Raw genomic sequence first — 14,709 nt, 5'->3', positions numbered from 1 at the left:
AGCAACAGGTAGCTGCGAAAGCAACAAACGCCAAATGTCACACATGTCCGCGTTTGCAATAAATGCCAAAATCCGGCGTCCGACCCATATGTTAACGCTAAAAAAATATCCGAAACGCAATACTAGCAAGACAAATCGTACATTATGTTTTTAATAGGGACCAACTCGTTAATAAATCACGTTGCAGAGGTTTTTATGAATTATCTATAAAGCATTTAAATTTATTCCACATGTTTATTTAGCACATGCATCAGTTTCTTATGTAATGGGCAGAATAAAAACGCGCGTTTGAAATAAACAGGCAATTCTCACATTCGTGCCACTTATTTGCGGCGATTTTCCGCAATAAATGTGCGATCGTTGGCGGTTTTTAAGTGGCGAAAGACAATAGTAACGGTGAAATTAACGGAATTCTTGGGTATTAGCACGGAGATTATTAATAGATGTGGGGAAAAATTTTTATTCAAGGAGCGATCAGCTGGAATGGAAGCCAATTTCGAATGAGTTTTTTAGATTCAAGGATGCTGATTTCCATATTCAGGGACGTGACTGTGAACGTTATTTCTTCATTAATTTTTAGGAATGGAGAAATGTGATCGAACAATGCACTGATGCATGGCTATTTATATCAATTATCACCACAAAACGAACACATCTGGGAGGGGTGTTTATTATCTGTTTTATTTACGATGGAATGTTTGCGTGCACTGTTTGTGTTGGGTTTTAGGTTTTATCATCAAATAATTTAACAGATTTTAGAGGTTTTTTTTGCAGAGGAATGTGGTGATACAGAAATATAAAGAAGTGAAATTATGAAATTAAATTCTGCATGCCCACATAAACATTTAATTAAATAAATTCATATAATTTGTGTTCTTTTGCTTTTGTTGTGTGTTCTGTATTTATAATTTTACTGTTGTAGGTGGTCAACGGATTTTCCATATGCTAGTAACAAGAAAATTTCATCAAAATTAAATATAAACCAATACTCGAATAACGCAAACTTCTGAAGGTAAACACTTAAACCAGAACATTGTTATGTAGTTAAATATTTATCTTTGTATCATTATAAAAATACTTTGCGAACTAAATCTAATTAAAAAAAAAATAAATTCTTGAAATATGGCATTTTTTTTCAACAACATAAAAACTGTAAACAGATAAATATATTGAATAAAGTAAATACGTAATATAGTCAGTGATTTTTTTTTGTTTAATATATGTGTCAAACTTGATAAAAAAATATATGTTTAAGATTATTTTCTACGGTTTTAGGGTGCGAAAAAATAAAATTACTTGTTAAAAACAATATATGTATGTATTTTTGTATTTTGTAATCAAAATTTGTCTTAAGGTTTTTTCTTACGCTGTCCCAAAATAGTTATTAATCTAAAATTAAGACCAATCTGTCTGTCTGTGTCGAAACATTTAATTTCCGAAACTACTGGACCGATTGTTACCAAAACAAATTTTATGTGTAACTTAAGAATAAGAATATCATACAGGTGGTAAAACGGTAACCAAAATTTTGCTAATCATTCCCACCAACAATTAACTACTGTAATTTTTTTTCTTTCATATTGATGTCTATTAACATTTGACAATATAGTGATCACTTTCTCTATGACACCATCAGTTTTTGGTAGTAATAAATTAATTAACTATATATGTAACAGTAATACGAAAAATCTAACACTTAATCATAATGTTGACGAAACTGTAGCTTCTCACGAGAATTTGACGATAACTGTTATATTATAAGTTATAATATTTAATTCCTGAAAATACAGGTCCGTACAAATCACATTCCGTTGCAGGCGCCGACTGGAGGGCGCGGTTGTTTATTCACTTATTACTGATTACTGCCGATAATATTGCAAATTTTATTTTTCACATATCATATTCAGTGATTCGTATTAATTTCAGGCGCAATGACAGTGCGTGGTCATTTCTAAACAGGAGTTGATCGATTATTATTATTGCCTGCGCAAATATCTCAAATGCTTTAATTTAAATCAACAAAAAAATGTATGATTTAATTTTTTTAAGTGTAAATGACACGAAGACCATAAAAACTGACTTAATTAATAAAATTACCATGAAACATGAGCTCCATTTATTTAAAATTTACGTCCGTGAGTAGAGAGTTCGAAAGTTGAAAATTCACTTTTTTGTTTATATAGAGAATCAGTACACCGTCTTTGCTTGTATTCTGTTCCAGCGATCTTGTAAATAAAATTCCTATGTCACTAACATTGTGTCATCGGTAAAGTCTGTCGTGTTAGTCTGTACATATAAGTGAAAGTCGTTGATATAAGTAATAAATAAGGGAGAACCAAGGAGTGACCTCTGTGATACTCTGATGTTTAGAGATCGCTGATTAAATTCAGTTCCTTTCAATTGTAAGTTTACAACCTATTCATTAAACATGATGTTAACATTTTACAGCCACATTGTTTGAACATTTTTCTAACTAATTATATAATTGATGTAATAAAACTTTTTCAAAAATATCAGCAAACACAGAGTGACAAAGTTTATAAATTATAATTATTGGATTGGTTGATAATATCTTTGATTTTATTTATTGATGGTACGTCGGCAGTTTTAAGGTAGTCATAGAAAGCTGGAATTTTAATATATTTGCGATTGGTCTCGCTAGAGTTGAAATGATAATCATCTGTAATATAATTGATAGTATTGATATTCATCTAATAGAAATCTGAGTTATTTTATAAATTATAATTAAAAATTTCCTAAATTTAAAATGAACTTCAAATGGTTGACATACAACATTAGTAATCTCATAACGACTGTCTTTCATTAGGTCAATAGCTTTTTCATTTGATTTAGACAAGTTCAGAGCAACAATTGTCAAGAAATCATTGAAAGTAATTACCAATAAATACGCATTCAGTTTCAAATTTCTTAATTTCTTTATGTACCCATTTTTTACTTATTCGTTTGATTTTTCTATAATCCGTTCTTTTAAATAAAAAGTAAGTGTTAAATTCTTAATTCGTACAAATAAAACTAGTTTATGCTAAGAAAGTAAAAATTCATCCAAAAGTATTTAGACAAAACTTCCCTCGCCCTTGCAGTACAATTAAACAAACCCTGTTTCTTAAATAAATTAGGAAATTTCATTTAAGAATTTAATTTTTTTTATAATAACTATCGATAAGTTAAAACAAAAATGTGCGTGGACTGTTAAACTACAGGAAAAGAAGCAGATAAATTTGCATTAACGGTTTACCATCCTTACGATAATACTAAAACATTTGCAAGATTTCTGAGCATTCGATTTTGAAGTTTCCAATTTGAATTGAAGAACGTTATCAAATTTTTATTTTTTTTCCATGAATTTGGATATCTGGGGTAAAAAAATGAAGTCGGATTCATAAACGACAGTTACAGGAGCATATTATTTTATAAAACTTAGCACTTACTAGGCAAAATTTTGGGATGACGTCATGAAGTTCTTGGTAGGGAGTAACAAATTTTGGCTAGCGTTTTACCATATGCACCAAATTTCGAAAATATATGTGTTTGTTTTTGAGGTCACTAATTTCTTGACCGAATTCTTGCTTCTGTATAAACTTAATGATATATTTTTCGGCAGTTTGAAGTTCATTTAGCTTTAATTCACCCGTTAATTTATCTGTTTTATGAGTGCAATTGTGTATAAATCGATAACAGTAAGCTAATACTCGTTTTAATTTTTTGTAAGTGCTAACTCGATGGAAAACGTTTAAATCTGGTTGTGTTTGAGACACTAGTGTTACATTGCGTCTTTCCGGCGGAAGTTCTGTTACATGACTAGGAGGCTTAGGCCAATGTGACGAATCTTTTAATAGAAAAGCTGGACCATGAAACCATATAATAAATTTTTCCCGGTCACTAGGACACATACCCCTTGTAATTATATCTGCAGGATTTTGTTGACTATTTACATAGTGCCATTGTTCCCTTTTTGTCATTTCCTGAATTGCCGCCACCCGGTGTGCGACAAAGGGCTCCCATCTTTTTGGCTCAGCTGCTATCCAAGATAGGGTTATCATAGAGTCTGACCACAAATAAATCTTCCCAACGCATATATCCAACGTGTTAATAATCTTCACTGTAAGTTTTGCGAGAAGAACCGCCGCGCATAGTTCCAGTCGCGGAATTGTTGTTGGTTTAAGTGGAGCAACACGAGATTTTGAACAAAGTAAATTTATTTGTCGTTGCTTGTTTTCACCAACGGCAACTACATAAATCGCGGCCCCATAAGCTTCTTTACTAGTGTCACAAAATCCATGTAACTCTAGAATTTGCGGAGAAAAGTAATTAATACATCGCGGAATTACAAATTCGTCGATTCGGTGTAAATTTGCGCAAAAATGGTGAAAGGTTTCGCTTAATTCAGATGGTATCGGTTCATCCCAGTTTAATTTAAGTTGCCACAATTTTTGTAATAAGATCTTTGCTACTATTAACATTGGGCTTAAGAGGCCTAAAGGGTCAAAAATTTTAGCAATAATTGATAAAACGTTGCGTTTCGTGGCCACCTTAGGCAGTTTAATCGCGGCCAATTGGTATTTGAATAAGTCCCTTTGACAATTCCAAGTTAGACCTAGTGCTTTGGTTTCAAAATTACTGTCCAATCTAACAACTGCGGTATTATTTTCACTATCCTGGTTTGGTAAAAGCTTAGTTTCATTCGAGGCCCACTTGTAAAGTTCAAAACCTCCGCCCTTTAAAATATTGTTTAGGTCGTCACGTAACTTGATACCTTCGTCTACGTTATCCACCCCGACTAACAAATCATCCATGTAGAACGAATTCAAAATCGTTTTTGCAGCTTGTGGGTAGTCCGCACTTGCCTCGTATGCCAATTCTCGCAAACAACGCATTGCAAGAAACGGTGCGCAATTTAAACCATATGTTACCGTTTTTAGTCGAAATACTTGTATCGGTTCCGTCTGATCAAATCTATACGCGATACGAAGTAAATCCCGATCTTCAGGTCGTACCCATATTTGTCTAAACATTTTTGAAAGATCAGCTGATAGTACGTATTTGTGTAAGCGACATCTAACTATAATCGAGAACAAATCTGCTTGCAAATTAGGCCCTGTCATTAAGTTGTCGTTTAAGCTCTGCCCATTACTTGTCCGGGAACTAGCATTAAAAACAACTCGAGTTTTGGTGGTAAGACTCGTTTCTTTAATAACGGGATGGTGGGGTAAGTAAACACACTGAATGGAAGGATCGTCCGGAACTGTAACCCTTTCCATGTGATTTAACGCAAGATATTCCCCTAGAAATTTGTTATACTCGTCCCTTAAACCGTGGTTTCGTCCGAATTTACCTTCAAGGCTTTTAAATTGGTTTATTGCGGTTCTTTTTGATTGGCCAATATCCAGAGGTCTTGTTTTAACGGGAAGCGCTACTAAAAACCGACCATCTGGGTCCCTTTTAGTTGTGGTGACGAATGAAATTTCGCAGGCTTCGTGTTCAGTGGTGAAATTTACGTTATTATCCATGCCCTCCAATTCCCAGAATTTTGACATCTGGTGCTCCAGACTGTTGGTGCTTAAGAGGCAGGAATTTTCTCTTGGCCCTTGACACTGCAGACCCACATTTGTATATGGGCCGCCCACTAGCCACCCAAAGCAGCTGTTCTGTACATAAGTAATGTTGTTTTGTAATTTTATACGCCCTTCTCTCAAAATGTCGTAAAATAGTCCGGCTCCGATTAAAAGGTCTATTTCGCCCGATATATAAAATTCAGGATCCGCCAAAGTTAAATTATCCGGTATTCGCAATGGTGTAGGGTCAAATGTTTCGACTGGTAAATTATTGGTGATTTCTGGCAGTACCAAACAGCTGATTGTGTTTGAATAATTGTCACAAAGTGATTTAATAAAGACCTTTGCAGCCCGAGTGAGAGTAGTACTAGTTTGCCCTATACCAGCAATAGACACCTGACATTTATTTAAATTTAGTTTTAACAGTCGGCATAATTTATCGGTGATAAAATTACTATCACTACCGATGTCCAAAAGCGCTCTAACTTTGTGAAGCTGGCCATTACCGTCCCTAATTTTAATTACGGCTGTGGAAAGCAACGTGAGTGACTTAAATTCAGTCGAACAGCTATGGTTATTTACACTTTGCGGTTCCCTTTTTTGTAAGTGTAGTAATGTGTGGTGCCTGCCATTACACGTTCTACAATACCGGGAGGTACATGATCTAGCGTCGTGGCCCTCGCGTAAACAATTTAAGCAAAGTTTTAGCCTTTTTACTTCGTTAATGCGGTCTTGGATGCTAAGTTGTAAAAAAGCCGTACATTGTTGTACGAAACAATGGGATGATTGTTTACACTTTGGACATATCGTTAATTTACGTTTAACTTCGGGAAACTTAGATTTTGTGAAGTTGTACCGCGGGTTTTCCGAATTTACTTCGAAAGAGTTGCAAAATTCCATTGATTCAAGTGTTTGGCAACGCTGTGATATGAAGGTCGTCATTTCCTTCAGCGTTGGCAGTTCATTGTTTTTTAATTTTGATTCCCATTCCCGTTTTGTCGCAAAGTCAAATTTTGTGGACACCAAATAAATAAGAACTGGATCCCAATTAGTTACATCTAAATTTTGAGCTTTTAGCGACTCTAAATTTGCATTTAACTGATCTAAAAGCGTCCGCAATGAATTTGGAGATTTGTTAACTTGTGTTAAATTAAAAAGGCCGTGGATGTGATTGTGAACAATTAAGCGCTTACTATGATAACGCTCTTTGAGTAATCGCCAAGCAGTGTCATAACTTTGAGCGGATATAGATAGATTATCAATAATTCGTTTTGGTTCGTCCCCAAGGCAGGAACGCAAATAATGCAATTTTTGTATTTTTTCTAAGTTGGTGTTTTCATGAATAAGGGTACGGAAACTATCGTAAAAGGCCGTCCAACTTGTATATTCCCCGTCAAAATGAGGTAACTCGATAGTGGGCAATTTAATATTGGTAGAACTACTAGATGCCTTAATTGTAAACTTATCGATTAATTCTTCTGCCTTTGAACATAATTCGTAGTAACGGTTTTCATATTCAAATCGCTCGTTTTCGTCTGGCTCGGCGGGATCGGCATCATTTTCAATTGTTAATAATTCAAGTTGATCTTGTGCTTCAATAAACTGTTTTAATAGCGGTTTAAAATTGTCATAACGTAAACACAATACCCTAACTTGATCGGCAGATTTGATCGTATTCAAAAATTTATCAAAATTCGTGGTAGTCGTACGTATTTGTCTTTTTTTTGTTTTTAAACTGGCTTCCGTCATTTTGGAAGAGGTGAGTACGTCAAAGGAGACAAATGAAAAAGTGTGAAGACAGGAAGAATAATGACCACCGACCTGTCCTTTGTTGTGGCGTCCTGTGGTTTGTCGCGTGGACAAGGGTGGCTTCAGTGATTATGTGCAGCTTCCGCAGGGATGTCGTCACCACGGGGGGCTCGATCCGTCGGGCGTTCTGGGCGTCGTGGCGTTGAATGCTCGGCACCAGTACTTCTTTTGCTGCCGCGTCCTGGTTGGACGAGTGGATGGGGTGGACGTCGATGTCCGTGTAAACTGCTGAAGAGGATGTCGTCACCGCAGAGGGCTCGATCCGTTGAACTTCCTGGGCGTCGTGGCGTCGTAAGCTCGGCACCAGTTGTTCCCTGTTTTGGCGTCCTGGTCTGACGCGTAGATGAGGATAGCGCCGATGTCCGTGTGGAGTTCAAAATGAGGATGTCGTCACCACCGAGGGCTCGATCCGTCGTATTTCCTGGGCGTCGTCGCGTCGTAAGCTCGGCACCAGTAATTCACTACACACGTCGTAGCGATCCGGCTCGAAGGACCATTTTTTTGTTTGTTACTATCCGTCGGTATGAGTTCGTAGGAATAACTTGTAAAGAACACTTGTTTTGTTACTGTCTTAATATATACGCTAATTTAAGTCCACTGCGTATTTCTTTACTGCGAACTCATACCGACGGATAGTAACAAACAATATGTAATAATTCACAACAATCAGTCCAGTAATCATCTCAACATACAGACAGGGACCTACTGTTTTATACTACAGAGGGTCACGAAAGGTTGAGGAAAGATAAAATTAGCCGTTTGCGCAAAAATTAATTTTGTTGGACGCAGTGTACTTTATTTTAACTTTATTGTATCACAACAATGTCAGAAAAATTCAGTGACCAGTCTTTTTCATTACATTTCTTTTGAGGGGATGAGAGATAAATTTTAGCTAGCACTTAATATTTAACCTAGACATACGTTTCAAACTTCACATTTCAGAGACTGCATAGCCAAAAAATTTGCAGCAGTTAAACACCAGACAAACAGAAACGAAAAATGTACATTTTCATATACTACAAGATGTGAAACTCAAAAGACATGAAATTCCAATGCAACTGAAATAACGTCATCCTTCCAACTATCATTCGACGAATTAGAACGTCAAAAAAATGTAAAATCCTCAAAGACTGATTTAAAAATTATTCTTAATATCCGATAAAATTGAAAATGAAAAACAAAATTTATTACCACACGTGAAACGTATAACTTTACGACCTCTCAGATTTCTTGTGATTTACGCCAAAACAAAATAATAAAGTAAACGCTATATTTATCTGAATTTGAAAAACTCTTCATAACGCAACGGTAATTCATCCAAAATCACATCCACTCAAATTCCATTCCCGTTTACCGCTCGCAATTAATGTCGCCTAATTTTAAAGCCCGTTAACCAGACCGAAATAGCACTCTGGCATTTGATTCATTGTTTTCGTTTTCATAAGTCATAAACCGCTCTATTTTTGGGAATAACCAAAACGGAAAAATAAATTGAGCGAAGGTGAGCGAAAACCGATCCTCGTGCAGACGTAGGAAAACGAGAAATCTGACTCGGCACCAGAACGAGAAAAGCGACGCTGTTGTGTTTACCCTGAGAATTTTTTTTCTTATCGTTATTAACAAAATCACCATTATTTCTTCGTGTTTGAATGAAGATAAGAGCATTGTGTTAAGTGTGGGAGAATTATTATTTTTATCCAGATCGACCGCGTAGGCAACCGCCCGAGCTTCAAGTACCTTAGATCTGAGCGAACTTTGCAGCAGTTGTTGATTGTAGTTGGCTGTGACAACTTTGTAACAAGTGATAATCGCATAGAGGCTGTGCGCTCAACACGGTCCAGTAAGTTTTTTCAAAAACACTTTTTTTCTTACTAACACGTTTCTGGAACCATTATCTTTTCATTAATTTTCATAATTATGCCATTATTTTGAAAAAAATTCCACATTCTTCGACCGGTATAAGTGGATGCCCAAACATTACAAAATACTTTTTTGTTGACAAACGTCATTTGATAAATTATCCGGAGCATTGTGCACGATTTTAACGGCTCTATTTCTTTCATCTTCTGTCGTAATGTTTGTTTATATTAGTGGATGCAAATTACAAAATACTCCATTTGCATATTTAAGTCGGCGCATTTTACATTTTGTATCGTCGATCGCTACAAAAAACCCACTTGTCGACCTAGGTACTAGTTTCCAAAATAAATAAACGGAAATCGATTGTTGTTTTCCATTTTATATAACTCGTCTAAAATTAGTCATCGAAACGGTGTTCGTGTATTCAGTTTTGCAATTTACCTGATTCATTGTGTGCATTTTACTTTAGTCTGTAAGTTAGCTAGAATTTTTTGAAAAAAAGGTAAACTCGTTAGACGAGTGTAGAAACTCGATTTTAATCTAATTTGACTGGTGTTGTGGTTTTTTTAAATGTCACCACGATAATGTCTTATTTATGTGATTATGAAAGGTTAGTTTTAGGAAAAATATGTTTTTTTCCGACATATTTTTCCCGATGAGTTATATTTGTTTAAGGAAACAAAATATATTTGCCCTGTTCACAAAAAAGTGAAAAAGATGTAAATCAAATTTTTATATATATATTTTTTTTATACTTTGATACACATAAAAATTTCGAAACTGCAAAATCCAAAATTTTGAGTTTTCAGATTTTTACAAAAAAATACTCTAAACTTTGGTGAAGATTATAAAAAGTGAAGATTTTGAACTTCTGTGATTTACACAGATTTTAAGTTATTAGATGTACCTAAATATTGATTGAAAATTTTTGAGAGTTGTGTTTGCCATTTCATACGACGTGAAAAACACACAGGAACAATAATTGTCATTTAATTTTAAATTTTATGCAGTGTTAAATGGACCTTATAACATTTGAAATAATATTCAAACTCTTTTTGCTAAAGTTTTCATTTAAGTGACAACAGAATCAGTAATTTATAGGAAAAATTGATTGTCCGAATTAAGATCCCAACATTTTATTTTATTGTCGCTGTTGTTTTGGATTTCTAAAAATATACGAAGTGATTTTAGTGACGTCTAGAATTTCTGAATAATAAATAGACCTTTTAGCTTCCCAAGAACAGCATTATTATCATATAAAACTGTTTTCACAAAATTAGGAAGATTAAACAAAATTTTGAGAATTAAAATTCCGGCAGTATTGAATGACAGACTTCAAAAATATGGAACAGATTTTTTAATGTGTTATTCGATATTAAGAAGAGTCTTAATTCTTGAATTTAAATTTCAAAAATTTTGCACACGCTTTGTAGTCCTGCAGATTTTCAAAATGTTTATCAATAAAATGTAGATTTTTAATTTGTGGATATTGTTTAGATTTCTTTTTTATCGACTGAATTTTTTATAGAACAATTTGTGGAATTTTAACTGCAGAAATTTTAATGCATACGTTGTAAAATTTTAGAATATCGCAACTACTCGAGGGAGTTTCTGAGTTAAACATAAACATTTTAGCATTTTATCTCTTTTGTGCAATAAAAATAATTTACTATATACATATTTTATTAAGAATTTAATTTTTCGTTATAAAATTAAGACCGTCACTAAGATTATGAGTGAAATACTGCAATCTTACAAAAAAACACACCAACACGTTTCGTATAAAACACACTGCGTCAGCATATTCATGTCGTTATGATGACTATGAAATATCTATGTAACGATGTTTTTATGCAAATAGTTTTTTCGTCTTCTATAGTTTCTTGATAAAGCGCGAACAAAATAAGTTGTAATATAGTCATATTTGCACCTACATCGAAAAATTTGTTATATTATTTAAAATCGATCGACTTTTTAAGTTCATAATTTTAAAATTCATAATATTTTTTTTAAATAATTAATAGATAAATATGTGGAGTTAAAAACATAATCTTCTAGGGTTAAAAAAAAAATAAGATTCGCAGTTTTTCATGGAACATTTAAATTTTAGACAACACTAAACTTTTTGTGCATCATTTTGAATTAAAAAAAAACATTTATAGAAAAGTTTCGTCTGCAAGTTTTTCGGTGGGGGTAAATATATTAATTTTGATGCAAATCATGTAACACTAATAAAAAAATACGTAAGAGTTTGTTAAGATGAGCCATTAACTTAGTAGAATAATAAATGAATAAATAAACTTCAGTTAATGTTCTGTAATACCTAAATCGATGTCAGCGACTTGGCAAAATTTCAGAAAAATCCATTGTGTAATTTCCAACATAAACTGTAATATTTTGTTATGAAAACTTTATTTTTGAAAGACAATTCTTATATCTAATTACAATTAAAAAGAGAGGTGAAATTATTAAGAATCAAATCATCCAGCACATTAAGGTCAGTTAGAGAAAAAATTGCAATTAAAATCAATTTGTCATTTTTTTTTGCAAGGACAAATAGAACAATTTTGCTTAACCAGACGAAAATGGAAAACATCCATTATACAATCCGTGAATTATTATTATCGAAGAAGTGAAATGTTAGAACTTGTAATTTAAACAAAAAATACAAAATTTATTTTTTCTAATCTTTTAAAACATTTAAATGTAATTTCATAGAATATTTGACAGCAAGAGTAACCTGAAATCTTCTTTAATCCGTTTATCTCCTCCAAAAACTTGTGACATCTTCTCATATTGCTATTGTAAAATGCGTGAAATATTTTGTAGGTTATGAAAGCACTACATTTTCTGAAATCGTGTTTCAGAAAAAAATAATGAATAAAGCAATTTATTTTAATAGTTATCAAAAAAAAAACGACTAAAATCAATTTTCTGCAATTGACACTTCATTTTCTTAATTATTACAAATTTTATAATCAAAATTTCGGCTGAAATATACAAACAACGTGCTCCTTTCTTATCAAATTTGATATTTATGTAGAAATAGGGTTCGTCTGTATTTCAGAAGGAAGAGAAGGTCCGCCTATAGCTGGCGTTTTGTCGTTGAAAGAGTTTGAAAGAGCCTGGAGTCTTTGTTTCAAAGAATCTTGGGAGCCCCTGATTTTTTAAGATTGAAAGAATCTTGAGAGTCTCTTGTGTTTGTATTTGAAACAATTTGAAAAGATCTTGAAGGCTCTTGGTGTTTTGTTTTTGAAAGTGTGTGAAAGAAATCCTGGTGAATCTGGTATCGTTTTAACTATATGTAAAAATCTTTGGAATCTCTTGTTTTTGAAACGGTTTGAAAGAACCCTAGGGGTTTTTTGTGTTTTTTCTTTAAGGATGTGAAAGAAATCTTGGAGGCTCTGAAGTTTTTTTTTTAATGTGGAAGAACTTTTAAGATCTCTTTGAAAAGTCCTGTAGTGTCTTCTCTCTAAAAATGTAAAACCATCCTTAGAAGCTTGGAGTGATCTTTTTTTAAGAATGGAAAGAAATTTGGGGGCTTCCTGTGCTTTGTTTTTAGAAGGGTTCGAAGAGTCTTAAGGGTGCCTAGTGTTTTTCTTTAAGAACGTGGAAGAATCTTGGGGACCTGAGTCGCTCTTTTTTTTTAAGAATGTGGAAGAGTTTTGAGCTCCGTGGGGTTTTTTTTTCAAGCAATTTGAAAATATCCCGTGCACTCCTTATGTTTCGTTTTTGAAAGAAGTTGGAAGAAGCTTGAAAGCTTTTTGTGTCTTTTTTTTTACACTAAATTATAAAAATTGTAAGAAAAATATAATTTGCAGAATCAAAATTTACAGTTTGAAAAAAAATTGCGCTTGTTTCTAAATAACTTTAGACAAGTATTTCTTGTATTTTCTAAATTTTTTTGTATACACCTGCAGAAGTATGACACTAATTATAAGAGTCACATTGTTAGATTTTTGACTTTTTTTTATATCTGAATCCATAAAAAAAGCAAATTAAAAAGTTTTGTCTGGCATGCACGAGTACACATTACACAATAGTTGTGTATGTTATTTCGCAATGTGTAAAAATGATTATCTTTCGTCTTATCAATTCAAAAACACAATTATGTTTCCACACTTGCAGTTTATCTCTTCCTGCTCGCACACCCTTCCAACCAGTACAGCTACCAAGAATTAATCACATCACTCACTAACCTCTGTAAATTTTTCAAAATTTCGAACGAAAAATTTTACCGAAAACCCAGTTTAACGCGAAAATTTGCAAATTCTTCCGCGATTTTTATCACCACTCCGAACCCCAACCCGATGACTCTCCGTTGATTACCATTTATTTATAGCCGTGCGAATGCACCATCAAGTATTCGTGTCATTAACACGATCATCCATTCCAACAAATATTTTTCTCGTAATTCATACTTTATACGCGACACAAGTATCACCAGCGGGCCATAAAACGAGCATCAATTCAGCAGGGTGCATCCCATCAAATTCAACCTTCACACAACTGTTTACCAGCGATTGTTTTCGAATCGATTTCGAACAGTTTAGACAATTAAATTGTGTTTATTTTATTATCATCGTCGCAATCGCCCGATACTAAATATATGTTTATGCGTCTTCTGAGGATGGCTGGCTACATCGCAATTGTAGTGGCCGGCGATTATTTTCGGAGACTGCAATGGAAAAATTTATTTTTTCTGCGATTTCCACGAATTTTTTCGTGGGAGGGTATCGGATGCTTTACCGAAATAAATAATTTTAGGTGATTGTTGCGCAATGGTTTTACGCGAAAATGAAAAGTGTGCTACGGCGCGATTATTTGGGGTAACCCACATCCGTTCTCTTTTCGCAAAATGGAAAAATTTGAAAATCGCGGTTGCTATTATTAGAATTGTTTCTTAGGGGGCAACTGCAAATTGCAACAGGATGCGTTTCTCTTAAAATCGTGTTTTAGTTTACCTCCACAAACATACAACTCTGATCTAAACCATTCGAGCAACTTGAGAATAATACATGTATTGTTTATCAGAAATATGTTTCTCGTTGTTTATAGCTTGATTAACTATCGCTGCAATTTGCTGTTGCTCATTTCAGGACGCGCTAATGTGGGTGCAGGTCAAGATTAAGAGCTAAGCAAACTAAATGTGCAAGATGTTTACTTAAGCTTCAAAATTTGGATATCTGGTGAAAGTTTTGTAATTTAAGCATAATTAAATCAACATTTATGGAGTGTCTGTGCTAATTACTACTAATTTACGAGAATAATTTAATTAAAAACACCACATTTAACCTTCACCTGGTGATAGATAATCGCAGGTTGCGAGAATTTATGGGTTTCACATGGAATTCATTGCTACTAGTAGACGAAGCATTATTTATATTTACCAATGCATGAGACCGTTAATTATTGTCAAGCTACTAGTACACTTGCCCACGTATTAGCAGTGAATAATTACTACTGT

General features: G+C 33.7%; 2 protein-coding genes across 4 annotated transcripts in view; one reads left to right on the top strand and one right to left on the bottom strand.

Moving 5' to 3' along the window:
* Nucleotides 1–463: 463 nt before the first annotated feature.
* On the bottom strand, nt 464–9,274 carry LOC135134000 (uncharacterized). The gene is made up of 7 exons (XM_064062567.1): nt 9,255–9,274; nt 9,012–9,201; nt 7,780–7,952; nt 7,395–7,714; nt 3,914–7,165; nt 3,738–3,862; nt 464–619 (listed from the first exon to the last, which is right to left on the bottom strand). The coding sequence occupies exons 1-7, from the start codon at nt 9,272–9,274 to the stop codon at nt 464–466; spliced, it is 4,236 nt and encodes a 1,411-aa protein (XP_063918637.1).
* Nucleotides 9,090–14,709, top strand: part of LOC135134688 (tubulointerstitial nephritis antigen-like) — a 22,291-nt gene continuing 16,671 nt past the window's right edge. For 2 of the 3 annotated variants that reach the window (XM_064063453.1, XM_064063454.1), the window contains exon 1: nt 9,090–9,222. The gene's annotated coding sequence lies outside the window, so the exon portion shown is untranslated. The remainder of the gene's footprint in view (nt 9,223–14,709) is intronic. The other variant, XM_064063456.1, reaches the window with a different exon arrangement.

The sequence above is a fragment of the Zophobas morio genome, unplaced genomic scaffold (genome assembly GCF_036711695.1).
Source record: "Zophobas morio isolate AGI-343-1 ecotype UQ-CSIRO unplaced genomic scaffold, CSIRO_AGI_Zmor_V1 ptg000023l, whole genome shotgun sequence".
NCBI classification, from domain to species: Eukaryota; Metazoa; Arthropoda; class Insecta; order Coleoptera; family Tenebrionidae; genus Zophobas; species Zophobas morio.
Note: the sequence above shows the minus strand (reverse complement) of the source record. Positions and strands in the feature narration are given on the sequence as shown.

Coding starts and splice junctions, on each gene's coding strand:
- LOC135134000 (XM_064062567.1), bottom strand. CDS start 9,274: ATGGTTCCAGAAACGTGTTA. Junction 7,166..7,394: donor GACGCCACAACAAAGGACAG/GTCGGTGGTCAT, acceptor AGTTTATTGAAG/CACAAGATCAACTTGAATTA. Junction 620..3,737: donor ATTTAAACGTTTTCCATCGA/GTTAGCACTTAC, acceptor TGATATAAATAG/CCATGCATCAGTGCATTGTT.